A 22,394-nucleotide genomic window follows, 5' to 3' on the forward strand; every position below is an offset into this window, starting at 1 on the left:
GTCCTTTAAGCATCTTGTATCCAAGCATGACTCTGCATCTTGAAATCTGTTCTACTGCTGTGCTAAGCAATACTAAAATGGGTTAATAATCTAATTCCTCTGTTCATAATCTCATTATGTGATTTATGACCGACACAAAAACTACTGAGAATTACAGCTTGGCACACATGGTTTGAAAACAATCTGGAAAAAAAAAAAAATCTTCAAATTGGCCATGGAAATATTCATAAACGACATCATGTTTTCAGCATCATGTGCACAGATATAGAGCTCACACAAACAAAACACACACACTCACGACTTCTCATTCATTCATTGTATTATTTATACCTGACCCTAATTTCCATATTCCGTTCTCTATTATGCCCATATATTTCTTTTTTTTCACTGTAGTACTATGAATCATTTCTCCTCTTCACATTAATCCTGTCATTTTACTCAGTTAATCGTAGCAAATGTCAGCCACCATAGTGTTTGTCACAGAGCTGCACAGTCAGACGCACAATTATTTTTCTATCATCTATTTTTATACTAAGCCATTGATATGTATTTCCCTTATCCTCACACAAATCTTACGTATTTAATATTGTATATATATTTTTTTCTGAATTAATTTCATATTTTATGCACAATGCTAATAAAGATACAATTTACAAATTATGCAGAGACCCAATTTCAAATGATTAAAATGAGTATGCTAGCAGTGGCAATACTCACGAAAGAATGGCGGACAGAGAGAAGAGTTCTGCCGTCAGGTAGGCCAGGTAAACTAACAGGAAGACGAACAGCGGCTCTATGATGCGCACCTTCTTTGTAAAACGAGTGACAAAGGCCAGAATAACGGCAAAGATGAGACCAACCAAAGTCCCTCCAATACTGACAATGAGGAAGGAGACTGGAATAATTGCAGGAATGAAAAAAGTAGGTGTTTCATGTAACTATTAACTCAATATTACACTCAACAATATGATGTGAAAGAAACAACTAATACATTTTGTACTTACCAATTCCTTTAAAATAGTCTGCGGTGTAAACATTCCCTGGTCCCACTTCCACAAAGGATATGTATACTTTATATAAGACCTGTTGAGAGAATTATAAATATATCTCTTCGATACTAATCGAAGTCTAAAAGATAAAAATACAACAAACATTAAAACATAAAAAACACCACCTTTAAATAGTATACACTACTGAGGTCTCTTTCAAAAATGATCACCAAGGATGCATTTATTAGATCAAAATTCAGTAAACACAGCGGTATTGTGAAATATTACAATTAGAAAATAACTTTTTTTGTATTTTAACATATTTTAAAATGCAATTAATTCCTGTGATGGCAAGGCTGCATTTCCGGCAAAGTCTTGTCACTTTTTTTTCATCAATTTAATTCATCTTAAAAATCATTTAAAAAAAGTATAATAAATCTTACTGACCCCAATATTTTGAACGATAGTGTATATGTACAAAAATGTGAGTTAAAATGACATTTTAAGCTAATGCAAAGGGCTTGGACAGATTGAAAGTGCATCTCCAATTGTTCCCCTTAACAACAACAGATTTCCTATTGCGCAGATGTATACAGCTATACACACATACACATGTATATATATATATATATATATATATATATATATATATATATATATATATATATATATATATATATATATATATATATATATATATATATATATATATATACACATATGTGCATATGTGCTCAGCAGCCAAACAAAAGATGTGCAATTCTGTGAGAAGCAGTGCCCATCTGAAGGCTCTCATGATTGCCTTGAATAATTAACCTGTCTTACGATATGGCCACTAGACCTGTAGCACAAGAGACTGAGCCTTACATTTCACTCCTCCTAACATAAATGACCAATATTATCCAGTAGCCTTGATAATAATTGTAAACAGAAGAGGCTGTCCATTCACCATTAGCAATTCTACTTGTTATTTGCTGATTAGACTTTTGTTCAGCCTGTTGTTCAGTGCCTATCAATAACAACAAGCGTCTAATTAACAGCTTGGTTGCAAAGTAAAAGCAGAATCTTCAGTAGCAAGCTAAACGTTAAGTGCATGCTGGTTTGATCTACAGTTAGATTGAGATAGTGGCTTTCCATTCGATCAGTGTCATGACCACATTTATTGGTATATATTCAGACGGTGATCTCACTTGACCTCAATAACCCGACCCCCAGTAAAACACACACAATCACACTATAATCTGCTGCCACTTCTACACCGAAGCCTAGTGGAAACCAGCTCAAGAGTTCAGAATCCCTAGAATGTGACTGTGGTAACTTTACACCTAATCTGATGCATAAAATGGAGATTTAAAGGTCCTGTTCTTTGCGATTCCAGCTTTCAAACTTTAGTTAGTGTGAAATGTTGCTGTTGGAGCATAAATAATACCTGTAAAATTATAAAGCTCAAAGTTCAATGCCAAGCAAGATATTTTATTTAACAGAAGTTCCCTTTCAAAGCCTACAGCGAATGGCCGGTTTGGACTACACCCCTGCACTTCCTTCATGAGTGACGTCACTAGAACCGTTTGTTGACTAACCCTCCGCCCACAAGAACACGCAAAATAGGGGGCGTGGTCTTGTTGCTCTCCCACGTGGAGAAGAGCGCGCATTCAGCTTTTGAATCTCCCCGTTATGGTAAGAGGCGGGACCTTTCCGGGCAAAGTGCGCTAAGCTGCTGTCCAATCACAACACGGGAAGCGCTGGCCCAATCAGAACTCGTTAAGTATTTCTGAAGGAGGGACTTCATAGAACAAGGAAATCATCAGGCCATTTTTAGGACAGAGGAAACAGCGCTGTACAGATAAGTCAATTGTGTGAAAAATACTGTGTTTTTTTACACGCGAAACATGAACTCATGTTATAGTGCACAGTGTAAACATAATCAAAGCTTCGAAAACACGCGAAAAACTGGACCTTTAAGATAAATATCTTCTAACAACCTGGCTCAAAAAGCAGTAACATAAAGAGGACAAAAGAAAATGATAGGGTTTAATAAAAAAGTTATATATAAATTTGGAAAAAGTGGGGCTTAAAGTCAAAAAGGTTGAGAACCACTGTCTTAGTCTACTTAAAATAAAATAATAGAAATAACGAATTCTGACAATATCCTTTCCCTCATGTTGTTCCAACCCTATATGACTTGTTTTATAGAAAAGAGAAGATATATTAAATAATATTTTTAGACAAAGTGTTTTAGTTACCATTCCAGACAACAAATCACTGTCCCTCAGAAGAAAGAAAGTGATGCAGATTGGAAACGGCACTAGGGTAATTAAATTTAAATTAAATACATTTTGTGTGACCTATCCCTTTAAAAAAAATCACTATGCAATTTTTTGTATTGCATTATATTAACTGAGATTAAATTTTTGTGTACAAAAAAACTGAAACATAATCAGCACATGAAGACTGCAACTGAAAACTATTCCTGCATTGACACTGCTAAAGCCTCAACACCAGTGAAGAATAATCATCTTAATGGCATTATGGCATAGTCAGATCAAGTCAACTTTATTTACGTATATAGCACTTTTACAATGGCGATTGTTTCAAAGCAGCTTCACTGTGTTAAACAGGAAAACATTGCAACAACATTTGATTCGGCTGTATAGCTGCTCTGGAGAAAACGGTGATGTCCTCAGCTCATTTCATTTTTGTCATATAGCAAATAATGTGGGCAGATCAGTAATATAGTTGATACAGTTAATTAAGTAAATCCTTTTATTTGGATATTTAGTTGTAAAATTAGATCTAAATTTTAGTGTAAAATCAGGGCATGATGGAGAAAAATAAACCTTGGGAGATGCCATAGATGCTATGTCCATGCTTTCACATTCTAGATGAGGTGATGTTGAAATGTAGTAGGGCAGATTAAGGTGAAGTTATTGGGAGTAATCCTCTACACATGGGTCAACAAGTGGGATATAAACAAATGAATGGGAATGACCTGGTATACCAATGAACATACAGTCAACACAAACCATTCTTTGCTCAAGAAAGAACTTCATAGTTTTGAGGATTAGATATCGAAACTAAATCTAATCCCAACAATATTATGTAGTATAAACAATTAACACTAAATCAGCTTATCTCTAAGCAGAAGCTACTGTTGTCCCTAAAGTAATTATATAAAAAATACGGGGGAGAAAGAGGGGAAATGGTTTGGATAATTCAGTGGCAATGCCTAAGCCTAAGTCATTTACTATCGATTTGCTTCTCCAGAGGAACTAAATGACTTTTGGCAATGTCTTATAACATAATCATGTCAGCACTACAGCAGAGTGTTCTTGTGTAAGGTTACCATAACAACTGAAATGCGAGTGAACAGAGAACATAGAAGGATAGAGATTTTCCTCAACTACCTTGAGCTTTCCTTGAGGCTTCAAAATCCTGACGCTAACTATTACTCTCAAATAAATAAATAAAGTACAGGTCACTTATGTCAGAATTGTCTTTGGTACTGTACAATGACTTAAATACAAAAATTATAATTAATAATAATTTGGGAGAATTAAAAAACGAAACGGTAACACTTTAGAATACTAATTCATCATTAATGAATAACTACACAGGAACAAATGAGTAATGCAATATTGACACTAAAGTAACTGCTATTAACTAATATACTCTGATAAAAAAAATGTGTAAGTAGTGCTGAGTTGAATGTGGTAGTTCACTATTAGTTCATTAATTCCAACCATTTTTTCATACCTTACAAAGGACTACTAAGAATGACTTCATACAGGTTCCTAATTAACATGAATAATGCATAATATTGAATTAATTGTAAAGTGCAGGTAATAGTAACCCACTAGTATTAATCAAGTGTTACTTCATCCTTCTACAAACCCGATTCCAAAAAAGTTGCGACACTGTACAAATTGTGAATAAAAACAGAATGCAGTGATGTTTCAAATTTCCATATTTTATTCAGAATATAACACAGATGACATATCAAATGTTTAAACTGAGAAAATCATTTTACATTTAAAAAATATATATTTTTTAAAAAAATAAGTTGATTTTAAATTGCATGGCATTAACACATCTTTAAAAAGTTGTGACAAAGCCATGTTTACCACTGTGTGGCATCCCCTCTTCTTTTTATAACAGTCTGCAAATGTCTGGGGACTGAGGAGACAAGTTGCTCAAGTTTAGGAATATGAAGGTTGTCCCATTCGTGTCTAATACGGGTTTCTTGTTGCTTAACTGTCTTAGGTCTTCTTTGTCGCATCTTCCTCTTTATGATGTTCCAAATGTTTTCTATGGGTAAAAGATATGGACTGCAGGCTGGCCATTTCAGTACCCGGATCTTTCTTCTTCGCAGCCATGATGTTGTAATTGATGCAGTAAGTGGTCTGGCATTGTCATGTTGGAAAATGTAAGGTCTTCCCTTAAAGAGACGACATCTGGATGGGAGCTTATGTTGTATGCGCCCATCTAGAACTTGCTTCCCAAGCAGAACTTGGATATACCTTTTGGCACTGAAAGTGCCTTTCTAGATGTGTAAGCTGCCCATGCCACAAACACTTATGCAACCCCATACCATTATACATGTATAACATGTGTAACAGCTTCTTAACTGAGCGCTGATAAAACACTTGGGTTGTCCTTGTCTTCTTTAGTCTGGATGACATTGCGTCCCATTTTTCCAAAAAAAAAAATTTTTTTCTTCATCCGACCACAGAACAGTTTTCCACTTTGCCACAGTCCATTTTAAATGAGCCTTGGCCCGGAGAAAACATCTGCACTTCTGGATCATGTTTAGTTATGGCTTCTATTTTGACCTATAGAGATTTAGCTAGCAACAGTGAATGGCACGGTGGATTGTGTTCACCGACTGTTTTCTGGAAGTATTCTTAAGCCCATGTTGTGATTTCCATTAGAGTAGCATTCCTGTATGTGATGCAGTGCCGTCTAAGTGCCCAAAGATCACGGGCATCCAGTGTGGTTTTCTGGTCTTGACCCTTACAAACAGAGATTGTTCCAGATTCTCTGAATCTTTGGATTATATTATGCATTGGGGATTTGGTGATCCTTTGCCCATCTTGACTTCTGAGAGACACTGCTACTTTAAGAGGCTCTTTTTATACCCAATCATGTTGCCAATTGACCTAATACATTGCAAATTGGTCCTCCAGCTGTTCCTTATATGTACATTTCCCAACTTTTTTGGAATGTGTAGCTCTCATGAAATCCAAAATAAGCCAATATTTGGCATGGCATTTCAAAATGTCTCACTTCCAACATTTGATATGTTATCTATATTCTATTGTGAATAAAATATAAGTTTATTGGAACTTTTTTGGAATCATTTTTTGGATCAGTATCAAAAACATCAAAAGTTGACAATGACTTCAGTCACTACTAGAGTGTTATTATGTTTTTCACTTTCAAATATTGATCCAAATTAGTAGTTCCCTTAGAAGGATGTACTAACACTTGAGTCATATAATTAATTCTAAAGTTAAGGTAATGGTAACCCGCTAGGGGTGACCATTACCTTCACTTTAGAATTAATTATACATTATTAATATTAATTATGAACCTGTATATAGTAGTTCTTAGTCATCTTTTGTGAGGTATGAAAAAATAGTAGTTATTGATTAGCTAATATTGAACTACCAAATTCAACTAAGCACTATTATCAACTCATTTATTAATCGTAAAGTTTCTTGTTAGTTAGTAGCAGTTACTAGAGTATTAATACTGCATTAGTCACTTGTTCCTGTTTAGTTATTCATTAATGATTGATCAGTTTTCTAAAGTGTTACCAACAAAACTTAATAGAATATAATATTCTACAGGAAAGCATTCAAATTAAAGGCTTTTACATGGTTACAAAAGGATGATAGCATGATGAAAGCAGTTGTGCTGTTTAATATGTTTGAGGATGATTTCTGAAGTACCATGTGACACTGAAGACACATGGTCTTTCAACAACAAAAATTAGCTTTGCCATCACAGGAATAAATTAGTAAAATACACATAAAAATATTAAAACAGAAAACAATACATTTCAATTGTAATAATATTTCACAATATATTTTACTGTAATTTTAATCAAATAAATGCAGCCTGTTTGAGAATGAGACTTTTTTCTAAAACACATATTTTTATGTACCGCCCTGAAACTTTTGAACAGTAGTGCTTTTCCTCACTCCTAACACTGACCGTTACACTCTGCTAGTAGCGTGTTAGTCATGTAGACATGCTTGCACAGTCAACGCAATTTCTTTTGATGATTAACTAAGACTCACCACAGTGACAGCATCATTGAGCAGAGACTCGCCGAAGACGATGATGAAGAGTGTCTCATTCACATGGACTTCTTCAAACACAGCGATCACTGCTACAGGATCCACAGCCGAGATCAGAGCTCCAAACAACAAGAATTCCATCAAACCTGCATCTACTTTTTCATCTGCACACACACACACACACACACGAAAAAACAAGCTGCAGTCAATAATTACAATCAATTTGACCACATCACAGCCCTAGTGTTGTGGGGTAGCAGTTAAAAATCTGGCTGAATGCAATATATATAACCTGTATCTTAGCAGTAATAAATAACTTATTGTTACAAATTATAATAATTAATACATTTAATTCTTTATTAAACACTCCTGTCTATTACAGTATTGTGGTTGTCTATATTTTATACAAGTATTAAGAAATTAAAATCACAGTAACAGAAGGCCTCAAACTCTTTGTTGCTTTACTTAAAGCAGGGGTCAGGACCCACTAGGGGGCATCAGTGAACTTCCAAGGAGGGTTTAAGAATCTTAATTAAGAAGCTAAAAAGCATTTAAAAAACTAAAATAATATCTCTTATTTGAATTTGATTTCTCAAAATAGCTTGTTTTTATTTTAAGGAACACATAGATCTCAAAATGTCTGGAAACACAAAATGAATCAAGTTTTATTGTTTTAATTGGCTTGACACACTCTTCATTTATGTTAATTAAAAGGTTGAAAACAAGTAGCTTTGTCATCAGTACATCAGGAGTGCCAGAGGAAATATTCCACCTACATGACTACAGCACTGTATGATCTATGATCATTTAAAATAATTCATATTTGGTTCCATTAGTTTTAACTGACACCCCATAATAACTCACCAATGACCCCTGCCATCTTGACTCCATATAGACAGAATCCAGTGCAGAAGGCATTCCACAATGTGCCAACTACAGCGTACATCAAAATGGCCCCCAGGTTGTCGAAGAAGAGTCGTGATGGCATAAAATATCCAGCATCCCCCACTATAGTTGGCAGAAGAAAGAGGAAAAAGAGCCCTGGGTCCAGTTGGTAAGGCTGCTTTTTGCTGGCGATAAGAACCACAGCTCCCAGAACCAGACCCAGCAGTATCAGCATACAGCTCTCCGGGACCGCTGTGGTAAAACGCTGAGAGAAGTGGAATACTGAAGATGGCAGAGCAGAGAAAAGAGACAATGCATGAGAGATATTATCTTGTCATTCACTATCATACAAAAATGTACCATAATTTAAATGTATACAAATATAAACATAAACATAAACATAGTAAACATAAGCTCAAACTGACTTGAACTGCATTTACACATACTGTAGATACAGTGCATTCATGTAGTGCACTAGTAACTTACTAACCAAAAAATTAATATAATCGGACTTATATACAGGTCCTTCTCAAAAAATTAGCATATTTTGATAAAGTTCATTATTTTCCATAATGTAATGATAAAAATTAAACTTTCATATATTTTAGATTAATTGCACACCAACTGAAATATTTCAGGTCTTTTATTGTTTTAATACTGATGATTTTGGCATACAGCTCATGAAAACCCAAAATTCTCAAAATATTAGCATATCAAAAAATTAGCATATCATGAAAACGAGCTATTAACCTAATCATCTGAATCAACTAATTAACTCTAAACACCTGCAAAAGATTCCTGAGGCTTTTAAAAACTCCCAGCCTGGTTCATTACTCAAAACCGCAATCATGGGTAAGACTGCCGACCTGACTGCTGTCCAGAAGGCCGTCATTGACACCCTCAAGCAAGAGGGTAAGACACAGAAAGAAATTTCTGAACGAATAGGCTGTTCCCAGAGTGCTGTATCAAGGCACCTCAGTGGGAAGTCTGTAGCAAGGGAAAAGTGTGGCAAAAACGCTGCACATCGAGAAGAGGTGACCGGACCCTGAGGAAAATTGTGGAGAAGGACCGATTCCAGACCTTGGGGGACCTGCGGAAGCAGTGGACTGAGTCTGGAGTAGAAACATCCAGAGCCACCGTTCACAGGCGTGTGTAGGAAATGGGCTACAGGTGCCGCATTCCCCAGGTCAAGCCACTTTTGGGCTACAGAGAAGCAGCACTGGACTGTTGCTCAGTGGTCCAAATAACTTTTTTCGGATGAAAGGAAATTTTGCATGTCATTCGGACATCAAGGTGCCAGAGTCTGGAGGAAGACTGGGGAGAAGGAAATGCCAAAATGCCTGAAGTCCAGTGTCAAGTACCCACAGTCAGTGATGGTCTGGAGTGCCATGTTTGCAGTCATTTCTGCAAAAGGATTCCCGACCAAGTATTGAGTGCATAACTGAACATAATTATTTGAAGGTTGACTTTTTTTGTATTAAAAACACTTTTCTTTTATTGGTCGGATGAAATATGCTAATTTTTTGAGATAGGAATTTTGGGTTTCATGAGCTGTATGCCAAAATCATTAAAACAATGCAAGACCTGAAATATTTCAGTTGGAGTGCAATGAATCTAAAATATATGAAAGTTAAATTTGTATCATTATATTATGGAAAATAATGAACTTTATCACAATATGCTAATTTTTTTAGAAGGACCTGTATGTCCTGGCTATTGGCTAATTTAAGCTTTATAAAGCCAGCCCAAAATTTGAAGCCCAAAAAATGCATCCATCCATTATAAAAGTAATCCGTACAGCTTCAGGGGGTTAATAAAGGCCTTTTCACATGGTAATACAATTTTTAAGGGTGAACTATCCTTTTAAAAGGGTAAAGACATTTTTTGTTGTGTTTATTGCAGTAAGATGCACTTGCCAGAGACAACCAAATGCATAGAATAGAACACACCTAACAGAGTGCATAGAAAGAATCATCATTGCCCACAGCAGCCAAACCATCCTCATTTAAAGAGTAGTTTATAAGTTACAGGTGCTGTAATTCCATACCATGGTTTCAGATGAAATGTTACACAACACCATTCTAACGTACAATGACTTCCAGTGACAAATACTGAGTCACAGTAAAACATCAATCTCATACTGCAGCTTATTAGCTTGCAGAGCATTAAAAAATGGCCAAGAACTGAACAAGGTGACTGCATACTACATTTGTCAATTAAATGCAAGACTTTACTGTGGTTGTATGGAGCATCTCCTAGAATTCATCACAATATTTCCACAGGACGAGTGTCCATTCATAAGTCAGACATATCAAATGACGTACAAAGCATTATAAGATGAGGAGCAATCACACTGCAAAAACCCTATGCTCGGGTTCCTCTGGCAGGCCTATGCTTAACAGAAACCACTTTAAAGTAGTGTTTATGTGGACAAAGGGGGATTTGATAGATCGTAAGATGCTTCAATGGAGAGATATTAGTGAAAATGATGTTGATTAATATAACTGATTAAACAAAGATAATCAAGGCACAGACTGGCCTCCAGTTCTACAAGCAATCCTCATGAAATGTGTAAAATCACAACAAATTACGGCATAATAAGAGATTCTAATGGCACTAATTATTAATGTTTCCATGATCAGAGTAATCCTGTGGAGGAGGAAAAACAGTGCTCACCTCTGCCAAGAAACATAACAATCACCGCTCACCATGAGTCATTCACAAGGACAGAAAAACACTGACATACATCCAAAAAAACATACTGGACACCTGCACAAACACATGTGTACACACACAAACACTAAATAAATATTCTGATGCATATGCTTAGATATATACACATAAAAATACACACAGACAAATGTTTTTTTTTATGAGAGCGCTAGTGATTCATTCCATTCACTTATGCATAAAACTCGTGTGCCACTCCAGCCTCACAATAGAGGAGACCTTCATATGTGTGAATCATTTCTATCACAAGATCTCCTGCTTTTAAATTATTACTTGCCCTAAGCTTTCAAAACACAGTCCACATATAATTACAGCCATAATGAAAGGATATTAAACCCAATTAATCCGACACCCTTCGTTTTCAGAGTCAGACCGGGAGAGAACTTTTGCACAGCTAATTATGAGCATAGAGTGGAGTGCCATTCTATTATGAATATCTTTATTAACATTAGAACAGGTCAATCATTAAGTTAAAGTGTGTGTAGTAGAAGGGGATTGTGCTTTGTATCACCTCCATGATTCCAACTAGCTGTATTATGGATGCAAGTATGAATGTTTGAGAAGAGTGTATTCTGAATGTGTCACGTCACAGACAAGGGAAAAGGGTGCGAGGACTCAAGTGCAGAAAAAAGATGATTTATTTACAAAAACAAAACATAAACTCAAAACAAAACCCACGAGGGGGAAAAACAAATAATAGAATAATATAAATACAAACTTAAACAAACCAACAGAATCACGGGGAGGACGGAAGACGCAGACATTACACAAGGATCCAACACAGACTGACAAACACAAGGAGATTATAAAGGGAACAAACAAGGCAGATAATGAGGGAGAACAGGTGGGGCAAATAAACCAATAATCAGATAACAAGAAGGGTGGGGTTGACAGTAGCACATGCAAGACATGACAGAACCCACATGTGCACACAAGACAGGACAGGCATGTGACATTACCCCCTCCTTAAGGAGCGGCTACCAGACGCTCCACTAGGGACGGGCGGGACAGACCAGGGAGGGACGGGAGGGACAGACCAGGGCGGGGCGGGAGGGACAGACCAGGGCGGGGCGGGAGGGACAGACCAGGGCAGGACGGGCGGGGCAGACCAGGGGGGCACGGGAGGGACAGACCAGGGGGGCATGGGAGGGACAGACCAGGGGGGCACGGGAGGGACAGACCAGGGGGGCACGGGAGGGACAGACCAGGGGGGCACGGGAGGGACAGACCAGGGGGGCACGGGAGGGACTGACCAGGGGGGCACGGGAGGGACAGGAGAAACAGACAAGGAAGGAACAGACAAGGGAGGGGTCAACAAGGGACACATGAGGAAAACAAAAAGTTCAGGCACCCAGGGCGGCGCACGGAGAGCAGGACGCCTCAGCGGCGCACGGAGGGCAGGACGCCTCAGCGGCGCACGGAGGGCAGGACGCCTCAGCGGCGCACGGAGGGCAGGACGCCTCAGCGGCGCACGGAGGGCAGGACGCCTCAGCGGCGCACGGAGGGCAGGACGCCTCAGCGGCGCACGGAGGGCAGGACGCCTCAGCGGCGCACGGAGGGCAGGACGCCTCAGCGGCGCACGGAGGGCAGGACGCCTCAGCGGCGCACGGAGGGCAGGACGCCTCAGCGGCGCACGGAGGGCAGGACGCCTCAGCGGCGCACGGAGGGCAGGACGCCTCAGCGGCGCACGGAGGGCAGGACGCCTCAGCGGCGCACGGAGGGCAGGACGCCTCAGCGGCGCACGGAGAGCAGGACGCCTCAGCGGCGCACGGAGAGCAGGACGCCTCAGCGGCGCACGGAGAGCAGGACGCCTCAGCGGCGCACGGAGAGCAGGACGCCTCAGCGGCGCACGGAGAGCAGGACGCCTGGGAGGCGCGGTGAGAGCTGGACGCCTGGGAGGCGCGGTGAGAGCTGGACGCCTGGGAGGCGCGGTGAGAGCTGGACGCCTGGGAGGCGCGGTGAGAGCTGGACGCCTGGGAGGCGCGGTGAGAGCTGGACGCCTGGGAGGCGCGGTGAGAGCTGGACGCCTGGGAGGCGCGGTGAGAGCTGGACGCCTGGGAGGCGCGGTGAGAGCAGGACGCCTGGGAGGTGCGGTGAGAGCAGGACGCCTGGGAGGCATCTCCGGCCCAGCGGCGTCCACCGGAATGCGATCCACCAGCACAGGGACCACCGGAACACTATCCACCGGAACAGAGACCACCGGCATCGGGACCACCGGAACACGATCCACCGGAATAGAGACCACCGGAACACGATCTACCGGTACAGGGACCTCCGGAACACGATCCACCGGAATAGGGACCACCAGAACACGATCCACCGGCACAGGGACCACCGGAACACGATCCACCGGCACAGGGACCACCGGAACACGATCCACCGGCACAGGGACCACCGGAACACGATCCACCGGCACAGGGACCACCAGAACACGATCCACCGGCACAGGGACAACCGGCACAGGGACCACCGGAACACGGTCCACCGGCACAGGGACCACCGGAACACGATCCACCGGAATCGGGACCACCGGAACACGATCCGCCGGTACTGGGACCACCGGCATGCGATCCGCCGGCACTGGGACCACCGGCACAGGGACCACTGGAGCTGGGACCACAAGAACAGGCACGGAGGGAGCCTTCCTTCTCCTCCTCCTTTTAGAGACCACCGGAGCTTGGGCCACTGGAACTGGGGCCACTGGAACAGGAACCACCGGAGCTATCCAGCCCCTGGTCCTAGAGGGACTGGAGTCCAGCTGTTCCACAAACTCCCAAAAGTCCGGGGTTCCCATTCTCTCAACCTCCATGGGGCTGAGAGGCATGTCCAGGCAGAGGTTAAACACCTCTGCCTTCTCTGTCTCATTGAGGTACAGGTGATGCACCTCAATAAGGAATTTGCAGGCGAACTCTCTTACACCCGCCCCCTGTTGGCGGATGTATTTAGAGTTCACCTGCCGCATCACCTGTACGTGCCTGGTTAGCTCCATAGTTCAAAGAGCAAACAACAAAAATAAACAATCCTCTTGCTGAGTCCTCTATGGTTGGATCCTTCTGTCACGTCACAGACAAGGGAAAAGGGTGCGAGGACTCAAGTGCAGAAAAAAGATGATTTATTTACAAAAACAAAACATAAACTCAAAACAAAACCCACGAGGGGGAAAAACAAATAATAGAATAATATAAATACAAACTTAAACAAACCAACAGAATCACGGGGAGGACGGAAGATGCAGACATTACACAAGGATCCAACACAGACTGACAAACACAAGGAGATTATAAAGGGAACAAACAAGGCAGATAATGAGGGAGAACAGGTGGGGCAAATAAACCAATAATCAGATAACAAGAAGGGTGGGGTTGACAGTAGCACATGCAAGACATGACAGAACCCACATGTGCACACAAGACAGGACAGGCATGTGACAGAATGCAACCTTCTATCTATCTATCTATCTATCTATCTATCTATCTATCTATCTATCTATCTATCTATCTATCTATCTATCTATCTATCTATCTATCTATCTATCTATCTATCTATCTATCTATCTATCTATCTATCTATCTATCTATCTATCTATCTATCTATCTATCTATCTATCTATCTATCGCAATAGATCAATAGATGCAGACTATAATGATGCTATAATTCAAGGTTATACTATTAAAACACTTTACCTGTAACCCAATGGAATTTTGCACTGCTCTCACCTATTCAGGCAGTGTACTTACTTACTCAGCACTTCCAAGTCATCTGAAAACTGCACAGGTGCTTTAGATAGTGCTACTTTCTTCAGATGCAAGACACATTTTCAAAATTAATTTTTATGGTGTTACTGTGGCAATTGAATCACGGAGAAACAGATGATTGAGCTAAACGATCTGATGTAACTGCATGTCTTAGCCAAAAATACAAGCTGGAGGGACGCCTGAGAGACACCCACACAAGCAAATATAGGAGGTAGAGGTAGTACATTTTGTGTAGCCTATACTTCATGTGCTGTATGTATTTTTGTGATCTACACAAAACATACAACCATTTTTTTTCCATTTTCCATTTTGTTCTCAAATCCTAATTCTACATAAAATCTTCAATAACCAGTTTATTAATGCACAATATCATGTAATTTGTTTCATTTCCAACCGATAATGCTGTTTTGTCCTAGAGATATCTTTTGATTACAGGCCTACTGATGGCACTAATCAAACACTGTGGACTTTCGCATTGCAGCTCAAAAGAACAACATAGAGCTCTCACGTGATGAAATCATTCTCATGAGTCGGATCTTTTCAGGGAACCGGCTCACAAAAGAGGCCAAAATTCACAAATAGAACAAATTGAGCAGTTTAACTCACAAAACGAGATCCATCTAATTCGTAACGAGCAGAGAATAGATGATGATAGCAGAAGCCTATTTGTAGTGAACTGAGAATTTGAATGATGAATTTGACAAAAAGTTACTTGATCCTTATGTTCTCTTGGGGATGTTTCATGTTTACACTATCGGGTGCTTTGGAGTCTTAATTTGGCCACAACTTTCTGTGTTTCAGCAAATGGAATGATTTTTTGGTGACCAAAAAAATCTATACATATTTTGGGAAAATGCTTTGAAAACTTTCACAAACTCAACGATAAACTGTGGGCAAATTCACTACCCTTTCTTTATTTTCATGGATGAAAAAAAAACATCCACTAAATTAAACTGCTGTAAAAATGTATCAGATTAATATTTTTTTCCTAATTTTTTTTTGCATAAATCTATTAATTAACCTCAGTCCTGATCAAAGCTACTATATGTTTAAAAACAAAAATCAGGATTTTAAAGGTGCACTATGTAGTATTTTTGCAGTAAAATATCCAAAAACCACTAGGCCAGTGTTATATATTTGGTTCAGTTAAGTACTTACAATATCCCAAATGTTTCCAACTATTTGTAAATTGTGAGAAAATTGCTATTTTAACCAAAGACCTGGGACGTTTCAGCATAGCGTTCGAGGGAGTCATAATAAAAGTCCCGGTACTCACGAGCCGTGTGCTTGTATAACAATCGCTCCAGCGGCCATGCTCAGCTCCTCAACACTCTGTCCTGCTCTGCTTTACACTACAGTAACGTTAATAACCGCATCCATCAACATGATATCTGCCAGTGTCTTATTTTCCACCTGCTGTGAGGTGAAGACCACAAGATACTGCGCTCAAACTTCAAACTATCAAGCTCAAACTACGCCTTTGTTTAGAATAGGTGCCCTCCAGTGGACGGAAAGTTGCATAGTGCACCCTTAACTCTTTAACTGCCAAGTTCATAAATTATGTCACTGATTTGGGTGGAAAACACTTTGGAAAACGCTTTTAAACTAAGCTTTTTTTTGTTCTTTTTTTTTGTACAGGCCTATCTAAAGGGTTAATGGTGCCATCTGGTGATCAACAGTAAAAATGACAAATTTTACCTCCTCCCAACAGGGAAAACCATCAACAATTAAAAATGCATGAATATATGGAGTAATGGCTTTGCAATCAAATAATGTCATATAATGGAAGTCAATGGGGCAAAAACAGCCATGACATGAAAAACAGCCAGCCTTTGACATGTCCAAGACTGTGATAAAAATCCAGTCCACTATCACTTTTAATTAAAATCCTGATTCCTTTTTAAACATTTAGTAGTTTTGGGACTGAAGTTAATTAATAGATTTATGCAAAAAAAATGTGAAGAAAAAAATATTTTTTAGTGAGTTGAAGGATGCACAAATAGCAAAAACTAACATTAATAATTAAAAGTAGTCTACTGGAAATTATTACAACCTGATGTTATGATTTAAGTTTTATTCATGCACATTTTATTAAAACATGCAAAAATCCTTTAAAACCTCTTACGGTCTGCGAGGACGTGGACGTGCTGAAGCTTTGTCAGATGTAAGTAATTACCTTGACAAACTATACATCATTAAAAAGATCTAAGACTAAAGTTTAATTATTATTTTTTACCTCTGTTTTATTCTCTTAAAGTCTTATAGTGACCGTAATGTGTTAATATGTGCCAGGAGTTATGAATATAATGATCGGCGTCGGTACCTTTTGGTTGTAATATGCACGTCATTTGCTCCCATTCATAAAAAACTCCTCTGTGGTCGTCATGAAGACACTCGACAAAACAACATCCCTCAGGGCTTTTAGTTTAAATGTGTGCAGATATGGACAAATATTGATAGATTGTCATATGTTTGAGTCAAATTTCTATACAGAGGAGTATTATTTATTCAATCTTTATCCAAAATCTGAGGATGTATCATTATGAGCGCTGTAGACTCATACTGGCAGCCGGAGGGCGCTGGCAAGCTGTACTACTGAACAATTAGTCCATATATGGCAAGTGAAGAACAGACAAACCATGTGACATTTCAGGAACTATCTGACATAAACAAACAGCTTCCAGAGATCGTCAGATCACTATTTCACGCAGATAGACACGTTTTAATAGCCTAGTAATCTAGACGCACCCTAGCGGCAGCAAATCTAATCTGCCCGTGAGTGTCGTTTAGTAACTCTCAATACCCTTCTGAGCTGTAATCGCCAAACTCTTACCAGGTCAATCACATCGTGTATAGAGTCTGTGGGCGGGGCCATAATGACGACGGCCAAGTTGCGTTTGTGTGCTTCTAGTAAACACAGAAACTGGCGAACGGCAGTCTTTCAAATTAGCTTTGAACACGACTCAGGAAGACTGGGAGTTAAGCTTTTCTCTGAGAAAAGAACAAAGAACGGCACTGAAGTCATTCTTAAAAAGGGAAGATGTGTTCGGACGGAGTTTTGCCGACCGGATACGGCGAATGTTTAATCTATCAACAAGCTCTGTTTCACCTTAGTTGCTCTGGTTGGTGGTAGCGCTATCCTATCGCGTGCAGAGGGAGTTTGAAAGACAACCGTTAATCCCGCCCCTCGGATTGAGCCCTGTCTATGGTGAGTTTCCAGACCAAACATCTTGATGTGGGTCTGGCTTGTTAGGCTAACGTTTTAAGACAATAAACACACAATAGCGACAATATATGGTTGGTCTGTGTTCTTTATGCTATGTTGGGTGATTTCATAATATATTATATTTATAATACAATGCTATCCGACATGGCTTGTATCATTTTTTATTTTCTGTCAGTTTTTTTGACCCGAAGCCACATGAGATCACAGATCGTTATATAAAACACTTGACTTATAAAGTATAAACCGATATGAAGTACGTTTTTAATACAACATGATTTTAATCTGATAGATTGTTGTTTTGCTAGTGTGCTAAGCTAACATGCTAGTTTGCCCTAAGATGCACCTGCCACTGAGCAAATATTTTATTTTTATGAAAATTTTTGAAATGTAAAGGTTTGATTTAGAAATTAGGTTTGAATAGAGAGTCGTTAGTAAATACAATGCAGACAAAGGAATCATTATTATAGCCACAACCAGGTCGCAGAGGTGTGAATGTGTGCTGGGGACAAACTGAATGGGGCAGTTTTCACCTCAAAACAATAGAGGCAATAGACTTAATGAAAGCTTAGAAGACATGGCAATAAACATCAGTTGATATTTTAGAGAAATCTCAAAATAAAAATCATATGACATGATCTTGTAAAACATTGAATAAAATTCAGAGTTTTAGACTAATCATCTTCGGATTTGAAATATAACATGGTCAGACTTGTGGCGTTAGCTCAAGTGCATTTCTAGATTGCTCCAAAGCCAACTTCAATTTTTTTTTCATTAAGATATTTCATACAAATACATTTCTAATAACTTTACAAAAGTTTGATGCTAATTATAGCTATTTTTGATTATACAATTATTATAATTTTGATTAATATTAATATTTTATAATTATGATTACAGTAAACTGCCATGTGTCTGCTTTCAAATGAGAGCGTAATTATGCTTTTAGTGCAAAGGATTCATGAACTGTATCTGTTTTAGTCTGAGTATGCATTTCTTAGGATTTTTTCAAAAGTGGGGGTGCTGGCTATCAGGTTATGCCAAGAAATTATTTTAGCGTTGTAAGTGCAAAATATTGTTTTCAAATTATAAAAAACAAAGCCAGATGCAACAAACTGAAATTGAAAATGTGTAGATATAAACAGAATTGCCAATCAAACGTAGGCTAATAAAAAGGCGATAAATAGCTACTGGAACAACATACTTACACAGGGAGTGGGACCACATGATGATGACGTATTCAACAAGAATAAACGAATAGTTTATTTAAACCCATTCATTCTTTGTAATAAACTATTCGAAAGAACCGATTCGTGCTCATGAATCGAACTTTCCATCCCATTACCACAACACAGCCACGGCGTGAGACTGATGATGGAAAGATTTATAGCCTACCGAATAATACCCATAGCCAATCAGACTTCGCCGTCACTTCGCCTTTTGGAGATATACCAGTGGTTCGGCGGACGGCGGGAACACTGGGACCTCACAGTCCAAATAAATATCTCGCGGGGCGTTACGGGGTTTGCAAAAACAGTCACGAAAATTACAGGTACAAAAAAAAAAAAAAAAGATAAACGCAGCCTACCGTTACACCACTGTCTTTTAAACGCCTTTCGCTTATCTCCGGTGCAGCTAAAAGCCCGTTTTATTATTGTATCAATATGTCTCTAAGGAAAAGTAGGAGCTTTATTGCCATGGCAACCACCAGCGTCTGTCAATTAATGATAGGGAAGCGCTGGTGGCTTGCGCTTTTTACGCACAGTTTTTACAGCCATCGGCCCAGCACACAGCACCGAAGGCCCACTTTAATAAAACGCACAGCACATATTCATATTCACATAATCAACTTTCCACACTTTACGCGTAACGACAGTCGGAGCCAGAGGAAGCTTCTTTTAAACATGATATATTACAGAATATACAAGGCTCGCTGAGTAAGCGAAAACTTACACCATGTACGTTACTATAGAACTTACGTATTTTCGCCACACTGGCCACCAAAAGCCAGCTGGCTATAACGTAAGGTGTCTGCACGTAGCTCCATTCCCACTGCACTATCTTGTACCCTCCTCCGTGATGGTGAGACGACTCTCCGTCCTCAGTGCTCGGCGACGCCGGCTCCTCCGCAGACCGGGCGAGAGCAACCCCGGGATGCCCGTACTCCTCAGGAATATAGCGGGAGGAGACGGGAGATGTGACGGCAGGTGCGACGCTTACCCCCAGCTCCGGCGAGAGCGACGCTCCTGTCACGTAAAGGTCAGTCGCTGCATCACTAGCCACCTTTATGAACAGAAGCAAACTCACGCACCGCATCTTGTCGGCGTGTTCAACGGCGTGTCATCTTCATTTCTTTTATACACTCCTGTTGCGATGGTTAGCCCTCCATGGGACGCCCCGTTACCGGTTTACAACATCAACACACACACCACTTGCCGGTAACTCGCGAAGGTGCAGCTAGCGTATTGGGACACGTGATTCGTTCGTGCACGAGGAGGTTCTTATTAAAGAGCCGTCACTCATTATCCTCCTCAAAACAGACAGTAGTGTGCTCCAAAACTCGCGTTATCAGCCCATTTCTATGTCCCATTAAAAATGACTGGAGAAAAGGAGGGTTCCATTGGTAACGTCCCAGCAAGCAATAGCCGTCATTTCACCGTCTAGGTTAACTATAGACCTGATATAGTCCGACTATGAGTAGACCACTTTTAGCCAAAAGAATCTTTAATTTGGTTACATGTAATGTTTGTCCAAATAACTTGTGAGATGTATCATATTCCATCATATAAGCAAAGTTAACAGTGATTACAAGATGTTTGGTGTCATTTCTTTAACGAGATATATTCATAGCTGTGCGTAGCCACGGTTTAGCTCCTATACAGACCGGCTATTCGTAGCCCACTTTTAGTCAAAAGACTAAACTGATTAATTGTAGTTTTTGGCAATGTAGCATATGATATGGTTAATATTACATCATGTTCGCATTGTCAATAATATCTGCAAGATGTGTCATTTCATGTCATGGTCTATCTATAGCCACGGTTTAGCTCTGAATTGGACGGGCTATGTGTAGTCTGCTTTTAGCCCACCCATTTGTAAACATTTGAATTAGTTTTAGCTTTGCTGTCCCGCATTACATTCACTTAAAATGTAAGACAGTCAAAGAAAATCGTAAGCTAGATATATTTGAAAAAAAAAAAAAAAAAAAATGAAAAAAAAAAATTACAACTCTCAACCGCTAGATGGCAACTGTAGCCTGTGCTACTGGCAACGGCAGATATCGCGAAAAACATTTCTGTCGGTTGGAGTGAATTGTTTTTTACACAAGAGGAGGACGAGAACGGAGAACAACAACGGGCAACAGCAAACATTAAAGGACATTATTTGGCCTTGTAAGTATCTGTGTTTTCATCTTGACATATGCTCATTATATACATTATTTGTTATCGTGTATGAACGGTGAGATTTTAGCTAGGTAATATTGTAGAATAAAGCCATGTGATTAGCATGCTACATGTGCACCTTCAAGGGGATGAACATGAAACATGTGCAACCTATAATAATTTGTCATGAAAGCCACAAATATCCTTTTACTCTTTGGATCATTATATGAAAATATGAGTCTTTTTGAAATGGCAAGGCAAATTTGAATTGCACATTTCACCAAGCCAATAAGTCAGTGCTTTACATAAAGCAAGCAACATTGGGGAATTTAAAAAGTCAAATATAAGAAGACATTGTTCTATAAAAAAATAAAAATAAAATAAAAAACATGATAACAGGAGAGTTAAACTTGCAGTGCAGTGTAAGAAATGTATCATCATTCCTTTCCAGTTAATAAAAGGCAGTGGCAAACAGTAAACCTTGATTTAAAATAAATGAAGAGTTGCCACAGGACTGCAGGTTTTCTTTGAGTTTGTTCGAGATATGTTATGTATAAAAACTGAATTCTGCTTCTCCATGTTTAGTTTTGACTCCGGGGACAGAAAGCAGACCTGACCCAGATGACCGGAGAGGATGGTTCATAATGCAGCAGAAGATCAGAAATTCACTTTGGCCTTAAACCATTCAATGCTTTTCCAATCATGTACCTCGTTGTTCTAATGCAACATAATGGCTAAAACATCTTTTAAACCCAAAAATTTAAATTCTGTCATTTACTCTCCTTCAAGTTGTTTCTTTTTGTCTGTTGTACACAAAAGAAGATATTTTGAAGAATCTGGGTAATCAAAAGCTTTATGGGCCCCATTGACTTCCATTGTATTTATTTTCCTACAGTGAAAGTCAGTGGCTACCATCAGATGTCTGGTTACCAACATTCTTCAAAATATAAATTTTTGTGTGTGTTCAACAGAAGAAAGAAACCCATACAGGTTTGGAACAACTTGAGGGTGAGTAAATGATGACTATCTCTTTAAACATGTCACATACATGTATCTTAACCTTTTATAGCCCAGCTCTAGAGCGCATCCAAGCTAAAGAGAATGACTTCATCACAATTACTGTAAAT

The 22,394-nt window shown here is 39.5% G+C and overlaps 1 protein-coding gene across 2 annotated transcripts in view; it reads right to left on the reverse strand.

The window, feature by feature from the left end:
* Positions 1–20,326, reverse strand: part of slc9a5 (solute carrier family 9 member A5) — a 33,752-nt gene extending 13,426 nt beyond the window's left edge. The window contains exons 1-5 of one of the 2 annotated variants that reach the window (XM_067440403.1): positions 19,864–20,326; positions 8,156–8,458; positions 7,292–7,455; positions 1,005–1,083; positions 718–895 (exon numbers count right to left, since the gene is read on the reverse strand). In XM_067440403.1, coding sequence (XP_067296504.1) covers positions 718–895; positions 1,005–1,083; positions 7,292–7,455; positions 8,156–8,458; positions 19,864–20,200 — 1,061 coding nt within the window. In that variant the 5' untranslated portion in view covers positions 20,201–20,326. Of the gene's footprint in view, positions 1–717; positions 896–1,004; positions 1,084–7,291; positions 7,456–8,155; positions 8,459–19,092; positions 19,225–19,863 lie in introns of those variants that run through there. The other variant, XM_067440404.1, reaches the window with a different exon arrangement.
* Positions 20,327–22,394: the final 2,068 nt, after the last annotated feature.

The sequence above is a fragment of the Pseudorasbora parva genome, chromosome 1 (assembly GCF_024679245.1).
Source record: "Pseudorasbora parva isolate DD20220531a chromosome 1, ASM2467924v1, whole genome shotgun sequence".
In the NCBI taxonomy this organism is placed as follows: domain Eukaryota; kingdom Metazoa; phylum Chordata; class Actinopteri; order Cypriniformes; family Gobionidae; genus Pseudorasbora; species Pseudorasbora parva.